This window comes from Ahaetulla prasina, chromosome 2 (genome assembly GCF_028640845.1).
Source record: "Ahaetulla prasina isolate Xishuangbanna chromosome 2, ASM2864084v1, whole genome shotgun sequence".
In the NCBI taxonomy this organism is placed as follows: domain Eukaryota; kingdom Metazoa; phylum Chordata; class Lepidosauria; order Squamata; family Colubridae; genus Ahaetulla; species Ahaetulla prasina.
This window is the reverse complement of record NC_080540.1, coordinates 292,225,701-292,249,763: the sequence shown is the minus strand read 5'-3', so window position 1 is coordinate 292,249,763 and position 24,063 is coordinate 292,225,701. Positions and strand designations below refer to the sequence as shown.

Sequence of the window (24,063 nt, the reverse complement as noted above, 5' to 3'; positions counted from 1 at the left end):
ACATACATTGGCTGAATGCTTTAGCCGTACGTCTCTGTTGTGTCCCAGGCCCAAGTAGGTATTAGGAAACTCAGTCAGTGTAAAAACAAACAAACTTTATTTGAACAGCTGAGAATGAGTTAATTCTCAGTAGCCCAACTAAATTAAAGCAAATTCCTCCCAACACAATTCCTCAGACCTATCACCAACCTTGGTCCAATTAGGCAAACTGCCAAAGGCCTTTCTTGGCAAAAGTTCAGAAGACGCCGATACGAAACAAATGCAACAAGACAAAGCTATCAACATTGTTTCCCGGCAAAGCCCAAACACTGTTGCTGGTCTTTTAAGCCTTATGGGAGGGGCAAATCATCTCTTGGCCCTACTCCCGAGTCGTCCTCTTTGCTTGAGCTGCTCTTGCCTTCTGGCAGCTCTTCTCATGAGTGCCTCTGCCTCACTACCCTCAGCCTCTGGAGGCTCTGGAGTCCTCACATCACTCACCGATGGCCCTGGCCTCACCTCTGCCTCCAACGCAGAGCCCTCATCCGGGCTTTCCCCAGCCTCCAGGACTGCCCTGTGTTCTTCCTTAGCCTAATCCCTGTCTGATTCCATTGCCAGATCCGCAGGCTGCTGGCGGACCACAACAGTCTCCTCATCTCTGAGTTGCAAAAGCATTCAGCCAATGTATGTTGGAGGTCTTAATCAATGACTCCATCTGCCATTAGGCAAGTATAAAGCATCCGTCAATATACACAAGGGGCCTTCTCTATCACAGCTCGAAGAAGAAATAGTCACCCACCTAGACAGAGGAGCTATTCAGCCAGTTCGGACTGGTTCATCTGAACCGGTAGCGGAAATCACAGGTGGGCCTGCCCACTTGCCCCGGCTCTATGCCATCCTATTTAGGCACATTTTTGAGGCTGGGTGCCTGTGCAGAAGGCATGCGTGTGAGCAAAGCACATGCGTGGAAGGCCGGGCACATGTGCAGAAGGCAGGCGTGTGTGCAAACAGGGCATGCACACGCACAAAGTGAGCATGTACACATGGGGAAAACCAGTAGATTGACTTTCTTTTGGGTGGGGAAAACCTGGAAGCTTTCAGATTCGGGTTTTCTCAGATGTGCCAATAAGACATCTCTAATAAAATGGAACTTTAAGGAGTCTTTTTTCGTTGGGGGTGTTACTTGGAACCCTGACAGTACGCTTAAAGCTTCTGCACTGAAGATAAATTTCTTGTGTGTCCAATCACACTTGGCCAATAAACAATATTCTGTTCTGTTCTGTTCTGTTCTGTTCTGTTCTGTTCTGTTCTGTTCTTCCATTCCATTCCATTCCATTCCATTCCATTCCATTCCATTCCATTCCATTCTATATTTTCTATTTTTTTCTGTTCTGTTCTGTTCTGTTCTGTTCTGTTCTACTCTACTCTACTCTACTCTACTCTACTCTACTCTACTCTACTCTACTCTACTCTATATTCTACTCTATTCTACTCTACTCTCCCTCTATGCCCTGAGCCTTTTAACACCAGTTCATCCTCAGCTGTCTCGTCTTCATCATTTTCAGCTCAAAAACAAATTTACCGGTTGCCTCTGTTCCTCCCACAAGAATGTCGCGCTGGATTTTGCCATCATCTTCATCCAATGCAAACCAGCGGTAGCTTGGGAACTCATACACTGACTTGTTGCCAATGTCTTCAATGATAACCTACAATCAGAGCAGAATGTCTCATCAGTGAAGAGAGAAACTTTAGAACTATCTGCCTTTCGACCGATTTTGCAACCCAAAAATCAGCAGATTTTTACCCACAAGTATTCATTGAGAACATCATCTTTCTTAACAGACCAACAGAGTTGGACGGGACCTTGGAAGTCTTCTAGGCCGGAGGTCCCCAAACTTGGCAACTTTAAGGCTTGTGGACTTCAACTCCCAGAATTCCCCAGCCAGCATGTCCACAGCAAGTCTTAACTGACACCTTTGGAGACCCCTGTTCTAGTCCAATCCCATTCTCAAACGGGAGGCCTTATACCATTTTAGGTAAATGGCTGTTCAATCTCTGCTTAAAATCCTCCAGTATTGGAGCGCCCACAACTTCTGGAGAAAAGTTTTTTCCACTGATTGTGAGGCAGAGAATAGATGGGGGCAGGGCCATCCAGAGGTGGTATTTACCAGTTCTCCCAACTACTCAAAATTTCCGCTACCGGTTCTCCAGAACTGGTCAGAACCTGCTGAAACCCACCTCTGAAACATCTTGCCTCCAGAGGTTGTAGGTTTTTAAAAAGAGACTGGGTAAATGTTTAAAAAAAGTTCTGATGATCAGGTGAGGACGCACGATCATTGGAACCTTTATTTTTTTACTTTTTTAGCATTTTTTTACTACCGGTTCTCCAGAACCGATAGTTAAAAATGCTTTAAAAAGTTCTTAAGATTGCACATTGTTCAGCTGATCGTCGGAACTTTTTTTTAAATTACTTTTTAGGCATTTTTAAAAATGAGTAAATTGACATTTGAAATCAGAGAACAGGAAGATAAACAATATTATAAGATATGAGATTTATTTTATCAATGGTGAGGTTAAAAAATATGTTAATGAAGTTTGAGAGAGACACTTATAATGTAAGAATTGTTGAAATATACAAAATATAACGTAATATTATTGGTTTGAATTAAGAAAAGGAAATGAATGATACAAATATAATTAATGTAAAATCTAGTACATTTTATATGAAGCCAGGGAAGAAATATTTATAGTTAAACAAAAGATTAATTGATTAAATATTTGGACATATATTAGATTGGCAAAATGCAAAATAAGATAAATTACATATTATGAATATGGTGAAATTGCACAAAAGTTTTGTAATCAACCAACCGACACGCTGTTTGTATTTTTATTGAAGATGCTTTTATGTATGTTTGTCTAGAAAAATAAAAAAAAAATCAACAAAAAAGTTTTTAAAAAGGCTCCGACAATCACAGCTGTGGCGCACAATCATCAGAGCCTTTTTTTTTACTTTTAAAAGCATTTTTACAACCTATTCGCCCAAATAGATTGTTAAAAAAATGCTTTTTAAAAGTTTTTTAAAAGGCTCCGACGATCACAGCTGAGCTGCCCATTTTATGACCTTTCTTACCACAGTTGTTAAGTGACTGGTTTCTGACTTCCCCATTGACTTTGCTTGTCAGAAGGTCACAAAAGGGGAATCAGGTGACCCTGGGACATTGCAGCTATCATAAATAGTTGCCAAGTGCCTGAATTTTGATCACATTGGATGTTGAGACTCTAGAAAGAGTGCAGAGAAGAGCAACAAAGATGATTAGGGGACTGGAGGTTAAAACATATGAAGAACGGTTGCAGGAACTGGGTATGTCTAGTTTAATGAAAAGAAGGACTAGGGGAGACATGATAGCAGTGTTCCAATATCTCAGGAGTTGCCACAAAGAAGAGGGAGTCAAGCTATTCTCCAAAGCACCTGAGGGTAGAACAAGAAGCAATGGATGGTAACTAATCAAGGAGAGAAGCAACCTAGAATTAAAGAGAAATTTCCTGACAGTGAGAACAATTAATCAGTGGAACAACTTGCCTGCAGAAGTTGTAAATGCTCCAACACTGGAAATTTTTAAGAAAATGTTGGATAGCCATTTGTCTGAAATACCTGGGCAGGGGGTTGGACTGGAAGACCTCCAAAGTCCCTTCCAACTCTGATATTATTATTATTATTATTATTATTGTTGTTGTTGTTGTTGTTGTTGTTGTTGTTGTTGTTATTATTATTATTATTATTATTATTATTATTATTATTATTATTACATGACCATAGGGATGCTGCAATGGTTGTAAGTGGGAAAAACAGTCATAACTCCATTTTTTTTCAATGCCATTGTAACGTCAAAGGGTCACTAAATGAACTTTGTAAATCAAGGACTTCCTGTATTCCGATTTCAATGGCTTGACTAGTTAGTCCTCAGGCAGGGCACAGAGGCTTAAAGAGCAGGAAGAATATTTCCCTCTGTCCTCGCATTCAGATATGTGGCTCAGACTGCTAAGACAGTCTGTTATTAACAGCAGCTGCTTGCAATTACTGCAGGTTCAAGTCCCACCAGGCCCAAGGTTGACTCAGCCTTCCATCCTTTATAAGGTAGATAAAATGAGGACCCAGATTGTTGGGGGCAATAAATTGACTTTGTATATAATATACAAATGGATGAAGACTATTGCTTGACATAGTGTAAGCCGCCCTGAGTCTTCGGAGAAGGGCGGGATATAAATGCAAAAAATAAATAAAAATAAAAATAAAAATTAAGAGTTCCTGGTTTGGTGGCCCAAGTAACGAATGAATAACTTATAGCAAACCTTATCAAGGAACCATCCGGCTGAGCTCCCCTTGTTGTTATGCCCAATGGTGATTTTCCTCAGCTTGCCCAGATTGGGAGCGTCAAGGGTGAACTTGTCTTCTGACCCTCTCTCAAAATTGTCCTTGTCGTTGTCCAACCTGCGCTCTCCTAGGCAACAGACGTAATCAAAGATAAACAAATATGGAGAGAGAGAGGAGAGAGAGAGGGAGGAGAGAGAGAGAGAAGAGAGAGAGAGAAAGAGAGAGAAAGAGAAAGAGAAAGAGAGAAAGAGAAAGAAAAAGGAAAGAGAGACAGAGAGAGAGAAAGAGAGAAAAAGAGAGAGAAAGAAAGAGAGAGAAAGATAAAGAGAGAGAAAGATAAAGAGAGAGAGAGAGAAGGCAAGAGAGATAAAGAGGTAAAGAGAAGAGAGAGAGAGAAAGGGAGAGAGAAAGGAGAGAGAAAGAAAAAGAGAGATAAAGAGGTAAAGAGAAGAAGAGAGAGAAAGAAAGGGAGAGAAAGGGAGAGAGAAAAAGAAAAAAGAGAAAAAGAGAAAAAGAGAAAAAGAGAGAGAAAGAGAAAGAGAGAGAAGGAGAAGGAGAGGGGGGGAAGAGAAAGGAAGAGAGAAAGAGAGAGAGAAGGAGAAAGAGAGGAGAGAGAGAGACAAAGAGAGACAAAGAGAGAGGGAGAAAGAAAGAGACAAAGAAAAAAAAAAGAGAGAGAGAGAGAGACTGTGTTAGTTGAGTGGTCCCAACAGTAAATTCCTGCCTTCTGCTTACATACTATGCACTGACCCATATGGATATTGTTAGCTGTTTAGTTGTGTAGTAACGGCAGGTGGCCTCTGTTATAATTCCAGTGAATGTCTGGAATTAAGTGCAAAAACAATTTTTATGCTTGCTTGGATTTAGGAACAGCCTATCAGAACATAACCGTTCTGGTTATGTTCGTAAGTAGAGGAAGGTCTAGAACTCAAGACGGCAAGCATGCCTGGTACTCTTTCCTCCTCCTATTTTCCCCACAACAACCCTGTGAGGTCAGTTGGGCTGAGAGAGACTGACTGGCACCAAAACATCCAGCCGGCTTTCATTCCTAATGTGGGACTAGAACTCACAGTCGGCCTGTTGCTTGGCCCAATGTCACCAGCCAGCTTTCATGCCTAAGGCGAGACTAGAATTAACAGTCTCCTGGGGACTGGGCCAAAGTCACCAGCCAGAAAAGGGCAATTACTTGAAATATTCCAAAAAGTCAGCTCGGCATTTCAAGTCTGGTTCCGTTTCCTCAACTTACTTGCCAAAAATCTTGCTTCCGATGCAGGTATTGTAGCACTGTAGAAAACAGCAAACTGAGAGCATATGCACCAAGACAAATTCCTTGTGTGTCCAATCACACTTGACCAATAAATTCTATTCTATTCTATTCTATTCTATTCTATTCAAAAAAGGTTAGGAATTGTGGAAATTTTGGTATATATTTCTCTGCTTTGTTCTTTATTTCATCAAACAGTTTAGGGCAGTGGTGTCAAACTCAAGGCCCGTGGGTGGGATGCAGCCCGTGGGTTGCTTAGATCTGGCCCGCGGGGTCACCCATGGAAACAGCAAAGGACCGGCCCATGGTGCCCCTGCCAGCAAAAATGGAGCTTGAGGGGGCCCCTGAGCTCCGTTTTCACTGGCAGAGGGTTGCAGGAGGCCATCGTGGCTGAAAACGGGGCCTGGGGGTCTGTGTGGCTCACCTGAGCTCTGTTTTCACTGGCAGAGGGTTGCAGGAGGCCATTGCGGCCGAAAATGGGGCCGGGGGGGCTGCACGGCTCACCTGAGCTCCGTTTTCACTAGAAGAGATTTGCAGGAGGCCATCGCAGCTGAAAACAGGTCTGGGGGGTCTGTGTGGCTCACCTGAGCTCTGTTTTCACTGGCAGAGGGTTGCAGGAGGCCATCGCAGCTGAAAACGGGGCCTGGGGGTCTGTGTGGCTCACCTGAGCTCCGTTTTCACTAGCAGAGGGTTGCAGGAGGCCATCGTGGCTGAAAACGGGGCCTGGGGGTGCTACGCAGCTCACCTGAGCTCCGTTTTCACTAGCAGAGAGTTGCAGGAGGCCGTTGCGGCTGAAAACGGGGCCTGGGAGGGGCTGCATGCGGCCCTCCAGGGTTCTGATTTTGCTGGCAGAGGGCTAGCAAAACAAACTAAAAACAAAGCCAAAGGAGAAATGTTTCCCCTTTTGCATCTGAGCATCCAAGAAGGGACAGGAAAGGAGAAAGGGAAAGAGGAAAAGAAAAAGATGGAGGGGGGAGAGCAAGGAAGGAAAAATAAGGAAAGAGGGGAAGGAAGAAGAAAGGAGAATAAAGAGGGAAGGAAAAAGAAGAAAAGGGAGGGAGGGAGGGAAGGAAGGAAGGAAGGAAGGAAGGAAGGAAGGAAGGAAGGAAGGAAGGAAGGAAGGAAGGAAGGAAGGAAGGAAGGAAGGAAGGAAGGGGATTATAATGAGATGGAGGGAGGGTCTGAGGGAAGTCCTGCCTTAGTACTTGGCCACCACAGGTGCCCCTGACATGAGTGACATCAAGCTATCTACGCCCACCCAGTCACTGGAGGTGAAACACAACCCTGATGTGGCCCGCAATGAAATCGAGTTTGACAACCCTGGTTTAGGGCCTCGCCACTCCAATCATAGTATCAGAGATACCTGTTCAATGCCAACATCTAAATTAAAGCCTCCCAAATCCATTTCAAACATAACGGGAACCCATCAATTCTCTAGATAATTAATTGCACAGTGAAACGGCTGTTAAATTTTGGTTTTAGTCCAGGAGTCGAGGATTTTAAACATAGCCCAAGAAACAACACAACTTTGTCACAATGGCCTAGGTCTTAATCCTGGGAACTGTGATTTGCTAGACACTCTGAAAGGAAGTATTTATTTTATTTATCGAACCACCGATTTTCCTCAAGGCGGGACTAGCTTAAATTAGTCTACATTAGTTTACATACATTAGTGGCCAAAATTGTGGAAACCTTTTGGGGAAAGTGTATTTTTGAGGTTTGATGGCTAATAACACCACTTTTTTGGGGGGAGTTTCAAGATAATCCTATTCCACTGCTGGAATGGCCTGAGAATAGCCCAGACCTTCACCCAATTGAAAATCTATGGAGCCGACTAAAGAAACTGGTTAGTCAGAAGCGACCCAGCAATAAAACCCAGTTAATAGAAGCAATCCTTCAATCTTGGTTTCACATGATAACAGCTGCAGAACTAAAAGACTTGGTTGACTCCATGGGAAGACGTTCTAAAGCCATAATTTATGCTAAAGGTTACCCAACTATTAACTGACATGGGGATAATTTTTTTATATCTCGCTTTTTCTATGTGTTTCACTTTTCTGTATACTAACTGCTATTCTAATAGCAAATCCTTCATCAAAGTTATTGCATTACATTCTTGATTAAATTATCTTTTCATTGATATATAATTTTATGGTACTATTCCAAAAAAAAGTGATGTTATTGCCTAGTTTTAGAAAATACACTTTTTCCAAAAGGTTTCCACAATTTTGGCTACGACTGTAAGTATTGTATACACTAGGGAATGTTACCTGTATCTCCGTTCTGCCCAAAAATGTTAATGAAAACATCAGCATCTGTTCCGCTGCCATTGACATCACCTGTAAACACTCGGACCACGTATTTGTTTACTGCAGGGGGGAAAAACACATCATACAATTAATTGAAACCGAAGCAGATAGATGCCTTAATTGAAACCGAAGCAGATAGATCAAGCAAGCCAAAAGTAGCAATAACAATAGCACTTAGACTTTATATACCGCTTTACAGTGTTTTACAGCCCTCTCTAAGCAGTTTACAGAGTCAGCCCACTGCCCCCAACAATCTGGGTCCTCATTTTACCCACCTCGGAAGGATGGAAGGCTGAGTCAACCTTGAGCCTGGTGAGATTCGAACTGCCAAATTGCAGGCAGCCGGCAGTCAGCAGAACTAGCCTGCAGTATTGCACTCTAACCACTGCGCCACCAACGGAAGGAACGAACGAACGAAGGAAGGAAGGAAGGGAGGGAGGGAGGAAGATAGCAATAGCCCTTAGACTTATATACCACTTCACAGTGCATTACAGCTCTCTTGCCCCCAATAATTTGGGTCCTCATTTTACCCACCTCAGAAGAATGGAAGGCTGAGTCAACCTTGAGCCTGGAGACATTCGAACTGCCAAATTGCAGGCAGCCGGCAGAAGTAGCCTGCAGTACTGCACTCTAACCACTGTGCCACCAAAGCTCATGTACCACAAACACATGTTTGCATTTGAATTTACATAAGATAACATAATAACAGCGTTGGAAGGGACTTTGGAGGTCTTCTAGTCCAACCCCCTGTGGAATTACTCACATGTAAGCTGTGAGTCCACCATCTCATGAAAAAAATAACCATTCTTTTTGGGGGAATTGTAACATCCTTAGGACACAACTAGATTGGCTGCACCGATGCTCCAGGAGGTGACCCAGCAAAAAAAGTACAATATCTGCTCTTATCCCAAAGGTGCTTTTCCAAAAGGCTACTGGATTTTCTTGGTTGTTGTTTTTTCCTTCAAATATTTCACTTCTCCTCCAAGAAACTTCTTTGATTCAAAGAAACTATATTACTGAAACAGAACCGAAGAAGCTTCTCGGAGGAGAAGTGAAAAGTTTTCAAGGAGAAAAAAAAACACAACAAAAAAATTCAGTTGCCTTTGGAAAAGCGCCTTTGGGACAACCATGGCCTGGATGATTAACTTGGAATTAAGGAGGAATTTCCTTTTAGATAGATAGATAGATAGATAGATAGATAGATAGATAGATAGATAGATAGATAGATAGATAGATAAATAGATAGATAGATAGATAGATAGATGATAGTTAGATAGATAGATAGATAGATAGATAGATAGATAGATAGATGATAGATAGATAGATAGATAGATGATAGATAGATAGATAGATAGATGATAGATAGATAGATGATAGATAGATAGATAGATAGATAGATAGATAGATGATAGATAGATGATAGATAGATAGATAGATGATAGATAGATAGATAGATAGATAGATAGATAGATGATAGATAGATAGATAGATAGATAGATAGATAGATAGATGATAGATAGATAGATAGATAGATAGATAGATAGATAGATAGATGATAGATAGATAGATAGATAGATAGATAGATAGATAGATAGATAGATAGATAGATAGATAGATAGATAGATGATAGATAGATAGATAGATAGATAGATGATAGATAGATAGATAGATAGATAGATAGATAGATAGATAGATGATAGATAGATAGATAGATAGATAGATAGATAGATAGATGATAGATAGATAGATAGATAGATGATAGATAGATAGATAGATAGATAGATAGATGATAGATAGATAGATGATAGATAGATAGATAGATAGATAGATAGATAGATAGATAGATAGATGATAGATAGATAGATGATAGATAGATAGATAGATAGATAGATAGATAGATAGATAGATAGATAGATAGATAGATAGATAGATGATAGATAGATAGATAGATAGATAGATAGATAGATAGATAGATAGATGATAGATAGATAGATAGATAGATAGATAGATAGATAGATAGATAGATAGATAGATGATAGATAGATAGATAGATAGATAGATAGATGATAGATAGATTGATAGATAGATAGATAGATAGATAGATAGATAGATAGATAGATAGATAGATAGATAGATAGATAGATAGATAGATAGATAGATAGATAGACAGTTTTTTTATTTCTCATAAAACATATATAAATGTACAATCTCTTTAACCATTCTTATCACACATATTATCTTTTGGTTTCCATATTGGTTCATTCTTCATCCTAAAACTTTAAAATATTTTGGAGTTGCTTTTCTACCACTCCATATCTCCCTTCTTCTACAATAACCATTCCTCTCCTTCTCCCCTCTTACCCTTCCCTCCCTTCTTCTATTCTTTTCAACTTTCTTCTTTCCTCCTCTCCTTCCCTTCTCTCCTTTCCCCCACTCCTCCCACTTCCTCTCTTTCTAACCCTCTCTCCTGCTCTTACTTCCCATCCCTTTCTTCCTCTCCTTTTCTTCTCTCTCTCTCTCTCTTTTTCTCCCTTCTCCTCTGTTGTGACCTAGGCCCAAGTAGTTATTACCAGACTCAATCAGTCCTAAACAAAATATTTTATTAGAACAGCTGAGAATTACTTCATTCCCAGCTTAGTCCAAATTAATTCCAAAACAAAGTCCTTCAGAAACAGTCCTTTGGCCTTATCACAAACCTTTGTCCCCTGCCAAAGGCTTTTCTTGGCAAAGCCAAACAAAGTTCAGAAACAAGAGACGCCAGCTAGAAACCAATGTAGCAACATTGCTTTCCTACAAAGAGCCCAAGAGCTGTTGCTGCTCTTTTAAGCCTTATAGGAGGGGCCAATCATCTCCTGACCTTACTCCCCAGTCGTCCTTTTTGCTTTAGCTGCTCTTGCCTTCTGGCAGCTCTTCTCATGCGTGCACTAGGAACAGGCTCCTCCTATTCCTCTGCCTTTCTGCTGTCCGCCTCTGGAGGCTCCGAAGTCCGTGCATCGGTCCCAGATGGCCCTGGCCCCATCTCTGTCTCTGACACAGAGCCCTCATCCTGGCCTTCCCCAGAGTCCAGGACTGGCCCATCGTCCTCCCCAGCCTCCTCACTGCCCGACTCTGCTGCTAGTTCCGCAGGCTGCTGGTGGACCACAACATCCTCTCTCCTTCCTACCTGTCCCTCTACTCCGTTCCTCCCACCCTCTCCCTTGTTGTGTCCATTTTCAGTTCAATATTTTATCAAGATGGTATTCAAGCAACCCCAATCTTATATTTACCCACATTTTCCTTTCAATTTCTTTTCTATTTGGCGTACATTTGTATAGTGCCTCTTTTTTCAGTTTCCCCCTGTGAGTGAATGTGAGCAAGTGCGCTCCTCTGCGCATGCACCCGGCTTTCCAGCAATGTGCTCTGCTTGCTCGCCTTCCGTGCATGCACCCGGCCTCAAAAACGTGCCTAAATAGGACAGCCCACCTGCGATTTCCGCTACCGGTTCACCCAATCCATTCCGAACCGGCTGAATCCCACCTCTGGTCTGTAGTGATGAAATGCTTCGAGAGATTGGTTCTCCAACACCTTAGGACCGTGATGACGAACCTATGACACGTGTGCCACAGGTGGCACACATAGTATTGCGTATTGAGAGGAGGCAATGAGGAGGCCAGGTAATAAAGAACAGTCTTTTATTTTAAGAGCCAACGGCGCTCAACAACAACTCAACAGGAACGAACAAACACCTCAGAGCCCAAACCGCTACGTCACTGACAGCTCTTAAATATCCGGCTGTCAGGAGGCGGCTCCAATCGCCAGCCTCACAGTTCCCGCCTTTTAGCCAGCTCGCGCCTTAGCCAATCAGCGAGCACCCGCTGAGGCTAAGGCACGAGCCGGCGTCGTAACCTAGAGGATTCTACACCCCTTCCCTCCCAGCAAGCGCATGCGTAGTCGGACAAATACGCCGGCCGGCGTCGGCTCTGCCCTGATCGTCTTAGAACAGGGGCGGAGCCCAGCCCAAGAGGAGCGGCCGCGACTTTTTGGAAGTTGGCCGGGGGTGCTGCCCTTGCTGCTACTGGAGGCCTCGCTGACGTCTGGAATCCTGGATCTCCCGGTAAGTCCCCCGATGAGAACGCTCCGGTTTTAGACGGTTGGTGTCCCTCCGGAGCAGTTTGCCGTGGGGCGGAGGCCTGGTAGTCATCTGAATTAGTGTCTGCTGAACGGGAGGCCTGGCAGTTAGGCATGGAGAGGCTTGGTGGAAAATGCAGGTCTTGGTCTTGGCTTGGCGGAGAGTGGCTGGTATGCCCGTAGGGGGGTAACGTTGGTCGCCTCCGTAGTTGATTTATGTGTCGCCTCCATTCTCGCCCGTCTTCCAACCGGACCCTGTAAGAACAGGGTCCCGTTATGGTTATTACGTGGCCGGCCACCCATTTTGGCGCCGCCCCATAGTTTTGTGCAAAAACCGGATCCCCAATTCAATGTCCTCGTACCACACCCCAATCCGCAACCTCTCCGGCAGTACGAAGGTGCAGCCGGTCCAGAGTTGTCCTGATCCGGCGTCCCATTAATAATTCCGCGGGGCTTAGATTGGAAGTGGGGCAGGGCGTAGCGTGTTGTGCCAGGAGATACTGGCAGACTCTGGTATGCCAATCAGTAGGCCCTAACCGGCCTAATGCTTCTTTGGCCGATCTTACGGCCCATTCTGCCCGTCCGTTAGCTGCCGGGTGGAACGGAGCTGTGGGTGCGTGGCGAATGCCACGCTGGGCCAAGAAAGTTTGGAAGGGTGCCGCTGTGAATTGGGGCCCGTTATCTGTCACTATGACATCGGGCAACCCATGGGTGGCAAAGAGCTGTTCTAACACTCTGATGGTGGCTTCCGCTGTGGTGGAGGGCATGCGTGCCAATTCCACCCAGCGGGAGTAGGCATCCACGACCACTAGAAAGGTCTGGCCCATGTATGGTCCAGCGAAGTCCAAATGGACTCTGGACCAAGGCGCCTTGGGGCCTTCCCAGTCCCTGATCGGGGCTGCAGGTGCAACTGGCCTGGAGAGCTGGCAGCGCTGGCATTTGGAAACCCACAGCTCGATGTCCTGGTCCAGCTTGGGCCACCAGACGTAGCTGCGGGCCAATGCCTTCATGCGCACGATGCCAGGGTGTGCCTCATGAAGGCTCTGTAATATTGGTACCCTTAGCTCCTTGGGAGCAACTACTCTATTTCCCCAGACTAGGCAGCCTTTCAACGCAGACAATTCATGTTGCCTACGCTGAAAAGGCACGAACTCAGGGGGCATGACTGTGTTGGGCCATCCCCGCATCTAATCGAGAACACGGATCAGGGTAGGATCCGAGACAGTGTGCTTGGCGACGTCAGCGGCCGAGATAGGCCCCTGCCATTCGTCAATGAGCAACACTGATGCTGCGGGGGCCGGGTCTATTGCGACCTCCGGAAGCGGGCAACGGCTAAGGGCATCAGCGTGCCCTAGTGCTCGGACAGGCTTGTGCACTAGTTGATAGTTATATGCTGCCAAAAATTCGGTCCATCTGGACATTTGAGGCGAAAGAATAGGAGGCGTTTGGCGGTCACCGGCCAATAACCCCAAAAGAGGTTTGTGGTCGGTGACCAATTGAAAAAAACGCCCATAGACATAATCATGGAATTTTTTAATTCCTGCCACAGCTGCCAACGCCTCCTTATCCAATTGGCTATAATTCCGCTCGGGCGCCGAGAGCGTCCTGGAATAATAGGCAATTGGAGCCTCGGAGCCGTTGGGCAGGATGTGACTTAAGACAGCCCCGATCCCGTAAGGCGAGGCGTCACAAGAAAGCGAAAGTGGCTGCCTAGGGTCATATTGTACTAAGACAGATGAGGATGTGAGCAAGGCTTTCACGGCCCGGAAAGCCGCCTCTTCATGTCGACCCCACTGCCAAGGGCATTTGGCATGGAGGAGTCTGTGAAGAGGCTCTGCCACGGATGCCTTATGAGGCAAAAACATAGCATAGAAGTTCAGTAAACCTAGAAAAGCCTGCAGCTCGGTCTTATTGGCAGGGGTGGGGGCGTTCCTGATTGCTTCAATTTTCGAGGGTGTGGGGTGGATGCCCCGGGAGTCCACAAGGAATCCCAGGAATTCCACCCTAGGTACTCCAAAAACGCACTTATGTTTTTTTAACTTGAGCCCCGCAGCCCTGATTCTGCTCAGAACCGCTTTGAGTTTAGTTCTGAGGTTATCGCGACTATTGGCTGCAATGAGGATGTCGTCAAAATAAGGGACGACACCCTCAATCCCATGGAGCAAACGCTCCATCAGACATTGGAACAAACCGGGGGCCACGCAAACGCCGAATTGAAGGCGTTTGCACTTGAATGCCCCTCGGTGTGTGACAATAGTCTGCGCCAAAGCCGTTGCATCATCGACTGGCAATTGTTGATATGCTTGTGCCAGGTCGAGTTTTGCGAAAATGGATCCCCGGCCTAAGGAGTGCAACAAGTGTTGCACCACAGGCACCGGGTAGGGGTTAGCTTGTAGAGCTCTATTGATGGTTCCCTTGTAATCAGCACAGATCCGTATGGATCCGTCCTGCTTTATGGGAACCACAATAGGTGTTTCCCAAGGGGAATGTTCTACCTGTTCCAATACTCCTTGGGCAACAAGCTTTTCAAGCTCCTGATCTACCTTGCAAGGCAAACGGCACCCTTCTAGCCTTCAATCGAATGGGCGTAATTTGGGGGTCCAAATTAAAGAGATGGGCTTTCCCGATATTCACCTAATTTGCCGTCAAACACATCTGCGAATTCCTGGAGAATGTCCCCGCAGACGTCTGAGTTAGCCGAGTGGACTCCTAGAACGTTGAGGCCGAATGCCTCAAACCAATCAAGCCCCAGGAGGCTGGGTAAATTTCCTTTGACCACCACCAACGGAAGACGCCCCTTGAATCGGCCATGGCTAACTTTGAAGATATCGCAGCCGATGACAGGAATCGCGTGACCTTGATAGTCTTTTAGTCGAATGGTGCATTGCTTGAGTTGACTTTTTAACATTTCCGGCATCAGGCGCTTAAGTGTAGCCCAGGAAATTATTGACTTGGAGGACCCCGTATCTAGCTCCATTTTACAGGGTACCCCCTCGATATTTACCGTGAGGTAAATCTTGTTGCTGGGCTTAGTCGAGGTGGCATGGTTCACTTCAAAACACTCATCGCGTTGGCTAAAAGGTTTTCTGAACGGTTTTTTATTCCTCACTGTCTCTGGCCAGGGTTCCGCCGGAGGCAAAACGGCCCGGCAAACTTTGGCTAAATGCCCCTTTTTATTGCAACGCAGACATACTGCTGATTTGAAACGGCAGTTTGCTCTTTCGTGATTACCGCCGCAGCCCGCACACTTGAATGGAGCTTGTTTTGGCTTCCAGGAACGATTCTTATTTTGCGCCATTCTTAGGCGACTCACGCTGTCCCCTTCATCTGAGGAATCTGTCAGTTCTGAATCTGCATGGTGAATGACAGATTCCCCTGAGGGCGGCGGTTTTGAAGCATGAAATCTATGAATTTCAGTCGCTGACTTTTTGGACATCTCAGTCGCTTGGGCTTCATCTATAGCTGACGCTAGAGTCAATTCTTTTCAGGCCAGTAACCGCCGTTGGAGCCTCAAATCATGCACTCCACTGACCAGCTGCTCCAGCAAGTTATCGTCCAGGTCATGAAATTCGCACTGTGATGCGGCTGACCGGAGTGCTGCCACATAGCTCGCCACCGATTCCCCCTCTTTCTGCACCCGTTGGCGGAATGAATGTCTTCTGGCTATTCGCAAAGGCGCTGGGGCGTAATGGTTTTTTAATTTATCAACCAGAACGTCCCACGGAACTTCACGCAACAACTGTGGGGCCACCAGTGCCTTCGCTGTTCCGAACATTTCCCGGCCACAGAGGCTGAGGAAAAATCCCTTCTTCCGAACATTGGGCATCTCTGTGGTTTCATTTGCTTGTAAGAAGCATTCAAATCGTTCCAGAAAAGTGTCCCAGGATTCGGTGGCCGGCTCAAACGGCCCAAAAAAAGGTTGATTGGCCATACCTCACAAACGGCGTCTATTCGGCTTAACAATCACCGCTATAAACATCCCACCTTCGTCGCCAGTATTGCGTATTGAGAGGAGGCAATGAGGAGGCCAGGTAATAAAGAACAGTCTTTTATTTTAAGAGCCAACGGCGCTCAACAACAACTCAACAGGAACGAACAAACACCTCAGAGCCCAAACCGCTACGTCACTGACAGCTCTTAAATATCCGGCTGTCAGGAGGCGGCTCCAATCGCCAGCCTCACAGTTCCCGCCTTTTAGCCAGCTCGCGCCTTAGCCAATCAGCGAGCACCCGCTGAGGCTAAGGCACGAGCCGGCGTCGTAACCTAGAGGATTCTACACATAGCCATATCAGTGCGCACACCAGCCAGCTGATATTAGGGCCTTCTGGGCCCACCAGAAGAAGGGAAACAGGCTGTTTCCTGCCTCCGGAGGGCCTGTGCTGGGAGGGGAAGGCCCATTTTTCTTCCTCACCTGGCTCCAGATCCTCTCTATGCACCTAGGGAGGGAAAAAATAGCCTTCCCCACCCCTCGGAGACCCTCCGGAAGCCCAAAATGGCCCATTTCCCAACTTCCAGTTGGACAGGAAGTGACGTTTTTTGCTATCCCCAGCCTCCAGACACTCCTTGAAAGGCTCTGGAGGCTGGGGACAGAAAAAAAGTCACTTCCTGTCCAACCGGAAGTTGGAACACGGGCCATTTTGGACCTCAGGAGGGCCTCTGAGGGGTGGGGAAGTCTGTTTTTACCCTCCCAAAATGCATAGAGAGGATCTGGAGCCAGGTGAGAAAGAAAAACGGGCCTACCAGGCCATCATGTGCCAGGAGCAGGCGGGGAGGGTGGTTGTGCGCACTTGCACATAGAATTATGAGTGTGGGCAAGCGCACACGTGAACCTTCCACCCCCCACCCCACATCCTGGCACGCAATGGCAAAAAGGTTAGCCATTAATGCCTTAGGACATGCCTCCCATCGGACGTGGACAAACATCAGTTTGCCTACAGGGGGAATACGTCGACAGACGATGCCATAGCTCCTGCCTTACATTCTGTAGCGAGCCATCTGGAGAAACCCGGAAACTATGTCATGGATGCTTTTCATAGATTATAGGTCGGCCTTTAATACCATTCTGCCAAGCATCCTTATTGGAAAACTGACTGACTTGGATTTTCCTTCTTCCATCTGCGACTGGATCAAAGACTTTCTGAGGGACCGGCCACAAACAGTGAAGATTGGGTCTGTCATATCCACCTCCCTGAAGCTTAGCACTGGCTCCCCACAAGGTTGTGTGCTAAGTCCCTACCTGTACTCACTGTACACACATGATTGTGTATCTTCTAACCCATCCACTGTGATTATTATTGAGGGAGCAGTTCGGAGCTCCCATGTAACACCTATCCTGCGCAGACTGCACTGGCTGCCTGTTGTCTTCCGGGTGCGCTTCAAGATGTTAGTTACTACCTTTAAAGCGCTCCATGGCTTAGGACCGGGATACCTACGGGACCGTCTACTGCCAACGTCTATCTCCCAACGACTGGTGTGCTCTCACAGAGAGGGGCTCCTCAGGGTGCCGTCAGCCAAGCAATGTCGACTGGCGGCCCCCAGGGGGAGGGCCTTCTCTGTGGGGGCTCCTACCCTATGGAACGAGCTTCCCCCTGGACTCCGACAAATACCTGACCTTAGGACCTTCCGCCGCAAACTTAAAACCTACTTATTTCGTCTTGCTGGACTCGCTTAAATTTTATATTATTAAATTGATTTATGGGTTTTAAATTTTTTAGTAAATTTTAGAGGGAATATTTTTATCTATAAGTAGCCAAATTAAATAGGTTTTTTAAGGGTTGTTTTTAGTTTTGTATTGTTGTTTTCTTTCTGTATTTTATTTGTGGCTGTACACCGCCCTGAGTCCTTTGGGAGAAGGGCGGTCTATAAATAAAAATATTATTATTATTATTATTATTATTATTATTATTATTATTATTATTATTATTATTATTATTTATTAAGTTCGCAGGTGATACCACCGTACTGGGTCTTATTACAGGCAGAGACAAAACAGTGTACAGGGAGGAGGTTAAAAACTATCCACATGGTGCTTAGAGAACAACCCACACCTGAACATCAGCAAGAAAAAGGAGATGGTGTTATACACTTCTGGAAGAAGAGGGCGGAAGCTGCCCCACTTTACATAGAGGGGGGGGCAGTATAGAGAGAGTTTCCTCCTTTAAATTCCTGGGAGACTATCTCAGCAAAGACTTCACTTGGAAGATCAACATGACCCAGGTGCCCAGAAAGGCCCAACAGAGACTCCACTTCCTTAGAGTGTTGTGAAAAAACAAAGTGGAACAACAACTGATGACCACCTTTTGCCGGTCCACAAGAGAAAGCGTCTTCAATCAGTGCGTTACGATGTGGTACGCTGGCTTGACAGCCGCGGATAGAAAAACATTACAGAGGGTGGTGAGCACAGCACAAAACAACCTGGGTTGTCCCCTGATACCACTAGATGACATTGCTAGGGCTCGCTGCCTTAGGAGAATGAAGAAAATCCTCAGGGATGACTCACACGCTGGTCAGCCCTTCTTTACTCTCCTTCCATCGGGAAGGAGATATAGGCAGCCGCGTAAACAGGCTGAAGAAAAGTTTTTATCCATCAGCTGTCAGGCTCCTGAATGGAAAATAACTACAACAACATAGTACGATTGACTTGCGGGGCCGGCGCAACATGCAATACCTTCACATGGTACAATTGGATTGGGTGTTTGTCAGTGTTGTGACCCAGGTCCAAGTAGGTAGTAATAAACTTAGTCCGTGGAAAAACAAATTTTATTCAAACAGCTGGGAATTACTTCATTCCCAGCGTCGTTCAACTCAAAGCAAAACAAATGCCTCCCAACACAAAATTCCTCAGTTATCTAACAAACCTTAGTCCAGTTAGACAAACTGCCAAAGGCCCTTCCTGGCAAACGTCCAGAAGCCATAAAAACAAAGACATACACGAAGCAGAAGACGGAGCAGAAGATGCAGCTACAACTTTGTTTTCCGGCAAAGCTGAAACGCCGGTGCTGGTCTGTTTTAAGCCTTATGGGAGGGGCCAATCATCTCTTAGCCCTACTCCTGAGTTGTCCTCTCTGCTTGAGCTGCTTCTCTCCTTCTGGCAGCTCTTCTCATGCGGGCATTAGGAACAGGCTCCTCCTGTTCCTCTGCCTCACTACTATCAGTCTCTGGAGGCTCCAGAGTCCGCACCTCACTTCCCGATGGCCCTGGCCTCACCCCCAGCCTTATTGCTGTCCAACTCCATTGCCAGCTCTGTAGGCTACTGACGGACCACAACAGTCAGCAGGATTCACTGGGATAGGGTGGTTTGTTTGGTTTTTTTTGTCTTTCACTGTGAGTTGTATTGTGTTGGGGGGGGTGTACACGAAGGGAGGCTCAGCCAACCTCATAGTACACATGTTGTACTCTGACTATAAAGGTGTCAGCTTTGGAAGCCATGTTAGGCCAGAAGCTTCCGTGCTGCCACCTTCTCAAGTGTGAGAAAGTAGGAGGGAGGATTTAGTAGAGGGGTTGTCTTCAGACATAATAGCATTCTTCCTGTCAGTCAAGGTCAGGCCGATCCTGTATCTGGAGGAGGAGCGGTCGGAGTGCTGTCTCGAGATGGGACGGATGGCGATTGAAGCATGTGATCAACTGAGGAGTGAGGGGATAGTTTTGGGAGTTTTGATTTACTGAGGAAAAACCCAGATCTCTCAGATTCGGGTTTTCCCAGATGTGCCAGTTTAGCTATCCTAGTAAATAGTATCCTAGTAAATAGAACTTTGAAAGAGTTTTTACTTGGAGTTGGGGGTTTTTCTAAAGGTTTGAATTTTGTAATCCATTCAAGACAGGGTATTTTGAAACAAAGTGATAGGATTAGCCCTCACTCAAGATCCAAACCAGGACCAAGCCATTAAGCCATAATAGGAATTGCCCAACACCCTTTCAGAAGGCAAGCTCCTTCATTGCATCATCTCAGTTGCATCACACCCAGCAAACTTCAACCAAACCTGGGAGCTCAGACAACCTATAGAGCCAGCTACGACCCCTACATAACCCCTACATGGCCCCATGGGAGTCTGACAACAGCCAATAGAATACATGTTCCTTGCACAGGAACAGGAAGCTCAAGTGCAAAGCCCAAGAGAAGGTATAAAAACCTCCCCACTCTCAACTCCATGTGGTCAGCTGCCCAGAACCCATGCACTTGGTGGTCCTGCTTCATCATTAAACTATCTTTCCAATCAACATCCATGTTTCCAGTATCTTCCTCCCAGCTTAATAATAATTTTTTTATTATTTGCATTTATATCCCGCCCTTCTCCGAAGACTCAGGGCGGCTTACACTATGTTAAGCAATAGTCTTCATCCATTTGTATATTATATACAAAGTCAACTTATTTTCCCCAACAATCTGGGTCCTCATTTTACCTACCTTATAAATAATAAATAATAATAATATCAGAGTTGGAAGGGACTTTGGAGGTCTTCTAGTCCAACCCCCCGCCCAGGCAGGAAACCCTACACCATTTCAGACAAATGGCTATCCAACATTTTCTTTAAAAATTCCAGTGTTGGAGCATTTACAACTTCTGCAAGCAAGTTGTTCCACTGATTAATTGTTCCAACTGTCAGGAAATTTCTCCTTAGTTCTAGGTTGCTTCTCTCCTTGATTAGTTTCCACCCATTGCTTCTTGTTCTACCCTCAGGTGCTTTGGAGAATAGTTTGACTCCCTCTTCTTTGTGGCAACCCCTGAGATATTGGAAGACTGCTATCATGTCTCCCCTAGTCCTTCTTTTCATTAAACTAGACATACCCAGTTCCTGCAACCGTTCTTCATACGTTTTAGCCTCCAGTCCCCTAATCATCTTTGTTGCTCTTCTCTGCACTCTTTCTAGAGTCTCAACATCCTTTTTACATCGTGGCGACCAAAACTGAATGCAATATTCCAAGTGTGGCCTTACCAAGGCTTGGATCTGAACCAAATGGACATTTCTTCCCACACAGAAGTGTGACCCTGAGGACACAGATAAACCTCCAAGCGCTTCAACAACCCTCTGAAAGGATGCAAATGACCAGCTGTCTCCATGGAATATAAATCCTTCCAGTCCCCACCGTCCTATCAGAGCTGAAGAAGCTTCTTGGATGAGAAGCAAAACGTCTTCAAAGAAAAAAAAAACCCCAAGAAAGTCCAGTTGCCTCCTGAAAAAGCACCTTTGGGACAACCATGACCTGCATGTCTGAGAATCTCCACAAACTTATTGCATTGGTTTGTAACAAACCTTTGAACTAATGCTCTAAAGTAGTTCTCCTGCTCCCTCTGCTGGTCAGATAAAAATTTGATGGCTTCTTATATTCGCTTTTGTTCTAAAACTGAACAGCTGGTGCAGAATTTTGAGAACCAAAAAAACCCCCACAGCTTTCCAGTCTCTTTTATATTAAATTAAAAAAAAAGAGGAGTTGATGCAATCCAAAACTTGAAGGTGAGGTAGAGATAAAAAGAAAGGCAAAATGAACATTTGAATACATCGGGGTGCATACAAAATAGGAATTAAGGATGGAGTAAAATCCCGCTGTGGGGAGGTCAAAAGAGTCACTGCAAGCTGCAGTTGTGTTGAAAAAGCACACAGTGCCCGCATCACAACACCCCAATTGCCATCTCACCAATAAGAAGTGTAGCTTCTTTTCCAAAAACACTACACTACTAACCAGAGCATATAAAACATTTGCTAGACCAATTCTAGAATACAGCTCGCCTGTCTGGAACCCTCACCACATATCTGACATCAATACAATTGAACGTGTCCAGAAATATTTTACAAGAAGAGTTCTTCACTCCTCTGAAAACAACAACAACAGACTTGAAATCCTAGGCTTAGAAAACTTAGAACTCCGTCGCCTTCGACAAGACTTAAGTTTAACTCATAGAATCATCTATTGTAATGTCCTTCCTGTTAAAGACTACTTAACTTTACTTAACCATTCTTTTCATTTGGATATTTGAGAGTTATGCAGCCAGTGGTGGGATTCAGCCGGTTCTGGCCAGTTTGTGTGAACCGGTAGTTAACTTGCTGGCTGGCTCCGCCCCTTCCCGCCTCACCCCTTCCAGGAGTCCCCATGCACCCCATTTTTGCTCCCAGGAGGCTGTTGGGAGGCCTACTAAGCCCAAAATGGGCCACGGTGCGGGGGGGCGCATCCCCCCTGTGGCCCGTTTTTGCTCCCAGGGGGATGCAGGAAGACAGGTGCTGCCTATCACACATCCTTGGCCACACCCACCATGGCCACGCCCACCCAGCTGGTCATTAGGGCAGAGAACCGGTTGTTAAATTATTTGAATCCCACCACTGTATGCAGCCCTCTGGTCTCTCTCTGATTACTCAAGAAACAACATTCACCGTACTATTGATTTTAACCTGGCAGAAAGGAAATGCTGGACCGATGCCTAGTTTTAAACATGCACTCAGCACCTTGGCAACCGGCAAGAAAGAAAAATTTTGGCTACTCGGTGGATCATGTACAGCTGTGTGTGTCAACATATCGGGTATTTTCTTTCTTTAGCACAGCGCAGGTTTTAAAAACGTAAAGCAGAGTAGAAATGGAACGAGGAACTTAACAACTGCAGTGATTCACTTAAGAACAACTGTTGCTCTGGGCCTCTGGTGGCGCAACAGGCTAATGCAGCCTGTTATTAACAGCAACTGCTTGCAATATTGCAGGTTCAAGTCCCACCAGGCCCAAGGTTGACTCAGCCTTCCATCCTTTATAAGGTAGGTAAAATGAGGACCCAGATTGTTGGGGGCAATAAAAAGTTGACTTTGTATATAATATACAAATGGATGAAGACTATTGCTTGACATAGTGTAAGCCGCCCTGAGTCTTCGGAGAAGGGCGGGATATAAATGCAAAAAAACCAAACTGTTGCAAGAAAGGTCGCAAAATGGGGCAAAACTCCTTTAAAATGCCATCTCTCTTAGCAACAGAAATGTTGGGCTTAATTGCGGTCGTAAGTCGAGGGACCGCAGGGATGCTACAACGGTCATAAGTGTGGAAAAAAGATCGTGTCACTCATTTTGGGGGGGAGGGGGTGACTTCAGTCATTAAACGAAAGGTTGTAAGTTAAGGATTACCTGCATGTAGTTCTGGAGCTCCAGAATTATCCATGCTAGAAGGAAGATTTATGAATATGGTATTGACAAGCGGATAGAGAAAAACTTTGCTTTTCTCTGTTTAAGATTTATTTTTTTTTATTTTTTTATTTTTTATTTTATTTATTTGTCATGCAGGTATAAGATAACAGATATAAGTATAAACATGATTATGAACACAGGATAACAATACAAATAGAATAGAATAGAATAGAATAGAATAGAATAGAATAGAATAGAATAGAATAGAATAGAATAGAATAGAATAGAATTTATTGGCCAAGTGTGATTGGGCACACAAGGAATTTGTCTTGGTGCATATGCTCTCAGTGTACATAAAAGAAAAAGAAAAAAAAATACCTTCATCAAAGGTACAACATTTACAACACAAATGATGGTCATAGGTTGCAATTTAAATGGGGACATTAGGACAAGGACAGTAGGCCCATTGGTGCACTTATGCACGCCCTTTACAGACCTCTTAGGAATGGGGTGAGGTCAGGGGTGAAATCCAGCAGGTTCTGACAGGTTCTGGAGAACCGGTAGTGGAAATTTTGAGCAGTTCAGAGAACCGGTAGTGGAAATTTTGAGTACTTTGGAGAACCAGCAAATACCACCTCTCACTGGCCCCTGGAGTAGGGAGGGAATGGAGATTTTGCAGTCACCTTCCCCTGCCATGCCCACCAAGCCACACCCACCAAGCCACACCAAGCCTACCAAGCCACGCCCACAGAACCGGTAGTAAAAAAAAAAATGAATTTCACCACTGGATGAGGTTGACAGTCGACAGACTAAGGTTAAAGTTTTGGGGGTTTGGGGATCAAACTACAGAATCAGGTAGTGCACTCCAGGCATTGACCACTTGGTTGCTGAAGTCGTATTTTCTGCAATCGAGTTTAAAGCGGTTCACTTTAAAT

The 24,063-nt window shown here is 45.2% G+C and overlaps 1 protein-coding gene across 1 annotated transcript in view; it reads right to left on the bottom strand.

Annotated features, from left to right (window-relative positions):
• The window catches only part of LOXHD1 (lipoxygenase homology PLAT domains 1), a 285,489-nt gene that overhangs the window by 228,890 nt on the left and 32,536 nt on the right, over positions 1 to 24,063 (bottom strand). Inside the window, exons 5-7 of the mRNA XM_058168108.1 lie at positions 7,886 to 7,984; positions 4,330 to 4,478; positions 1,559 to 1,682 (exon numbers count right to left, since the gene is read on the bottom strand). Of these exons, the coding sequence (XP_058024091.1) occupies positions 1,559 to 1,682; positions 4,330 to 4,478; positions 7,886 to 7,984 (372 nt within the window). The remainder of the gene's footprint in view (positions 1 to 1,558; positions 1,683 to 4,329; positions 4,479 to 7,885; positions 7,985 to 24,063) is intronic.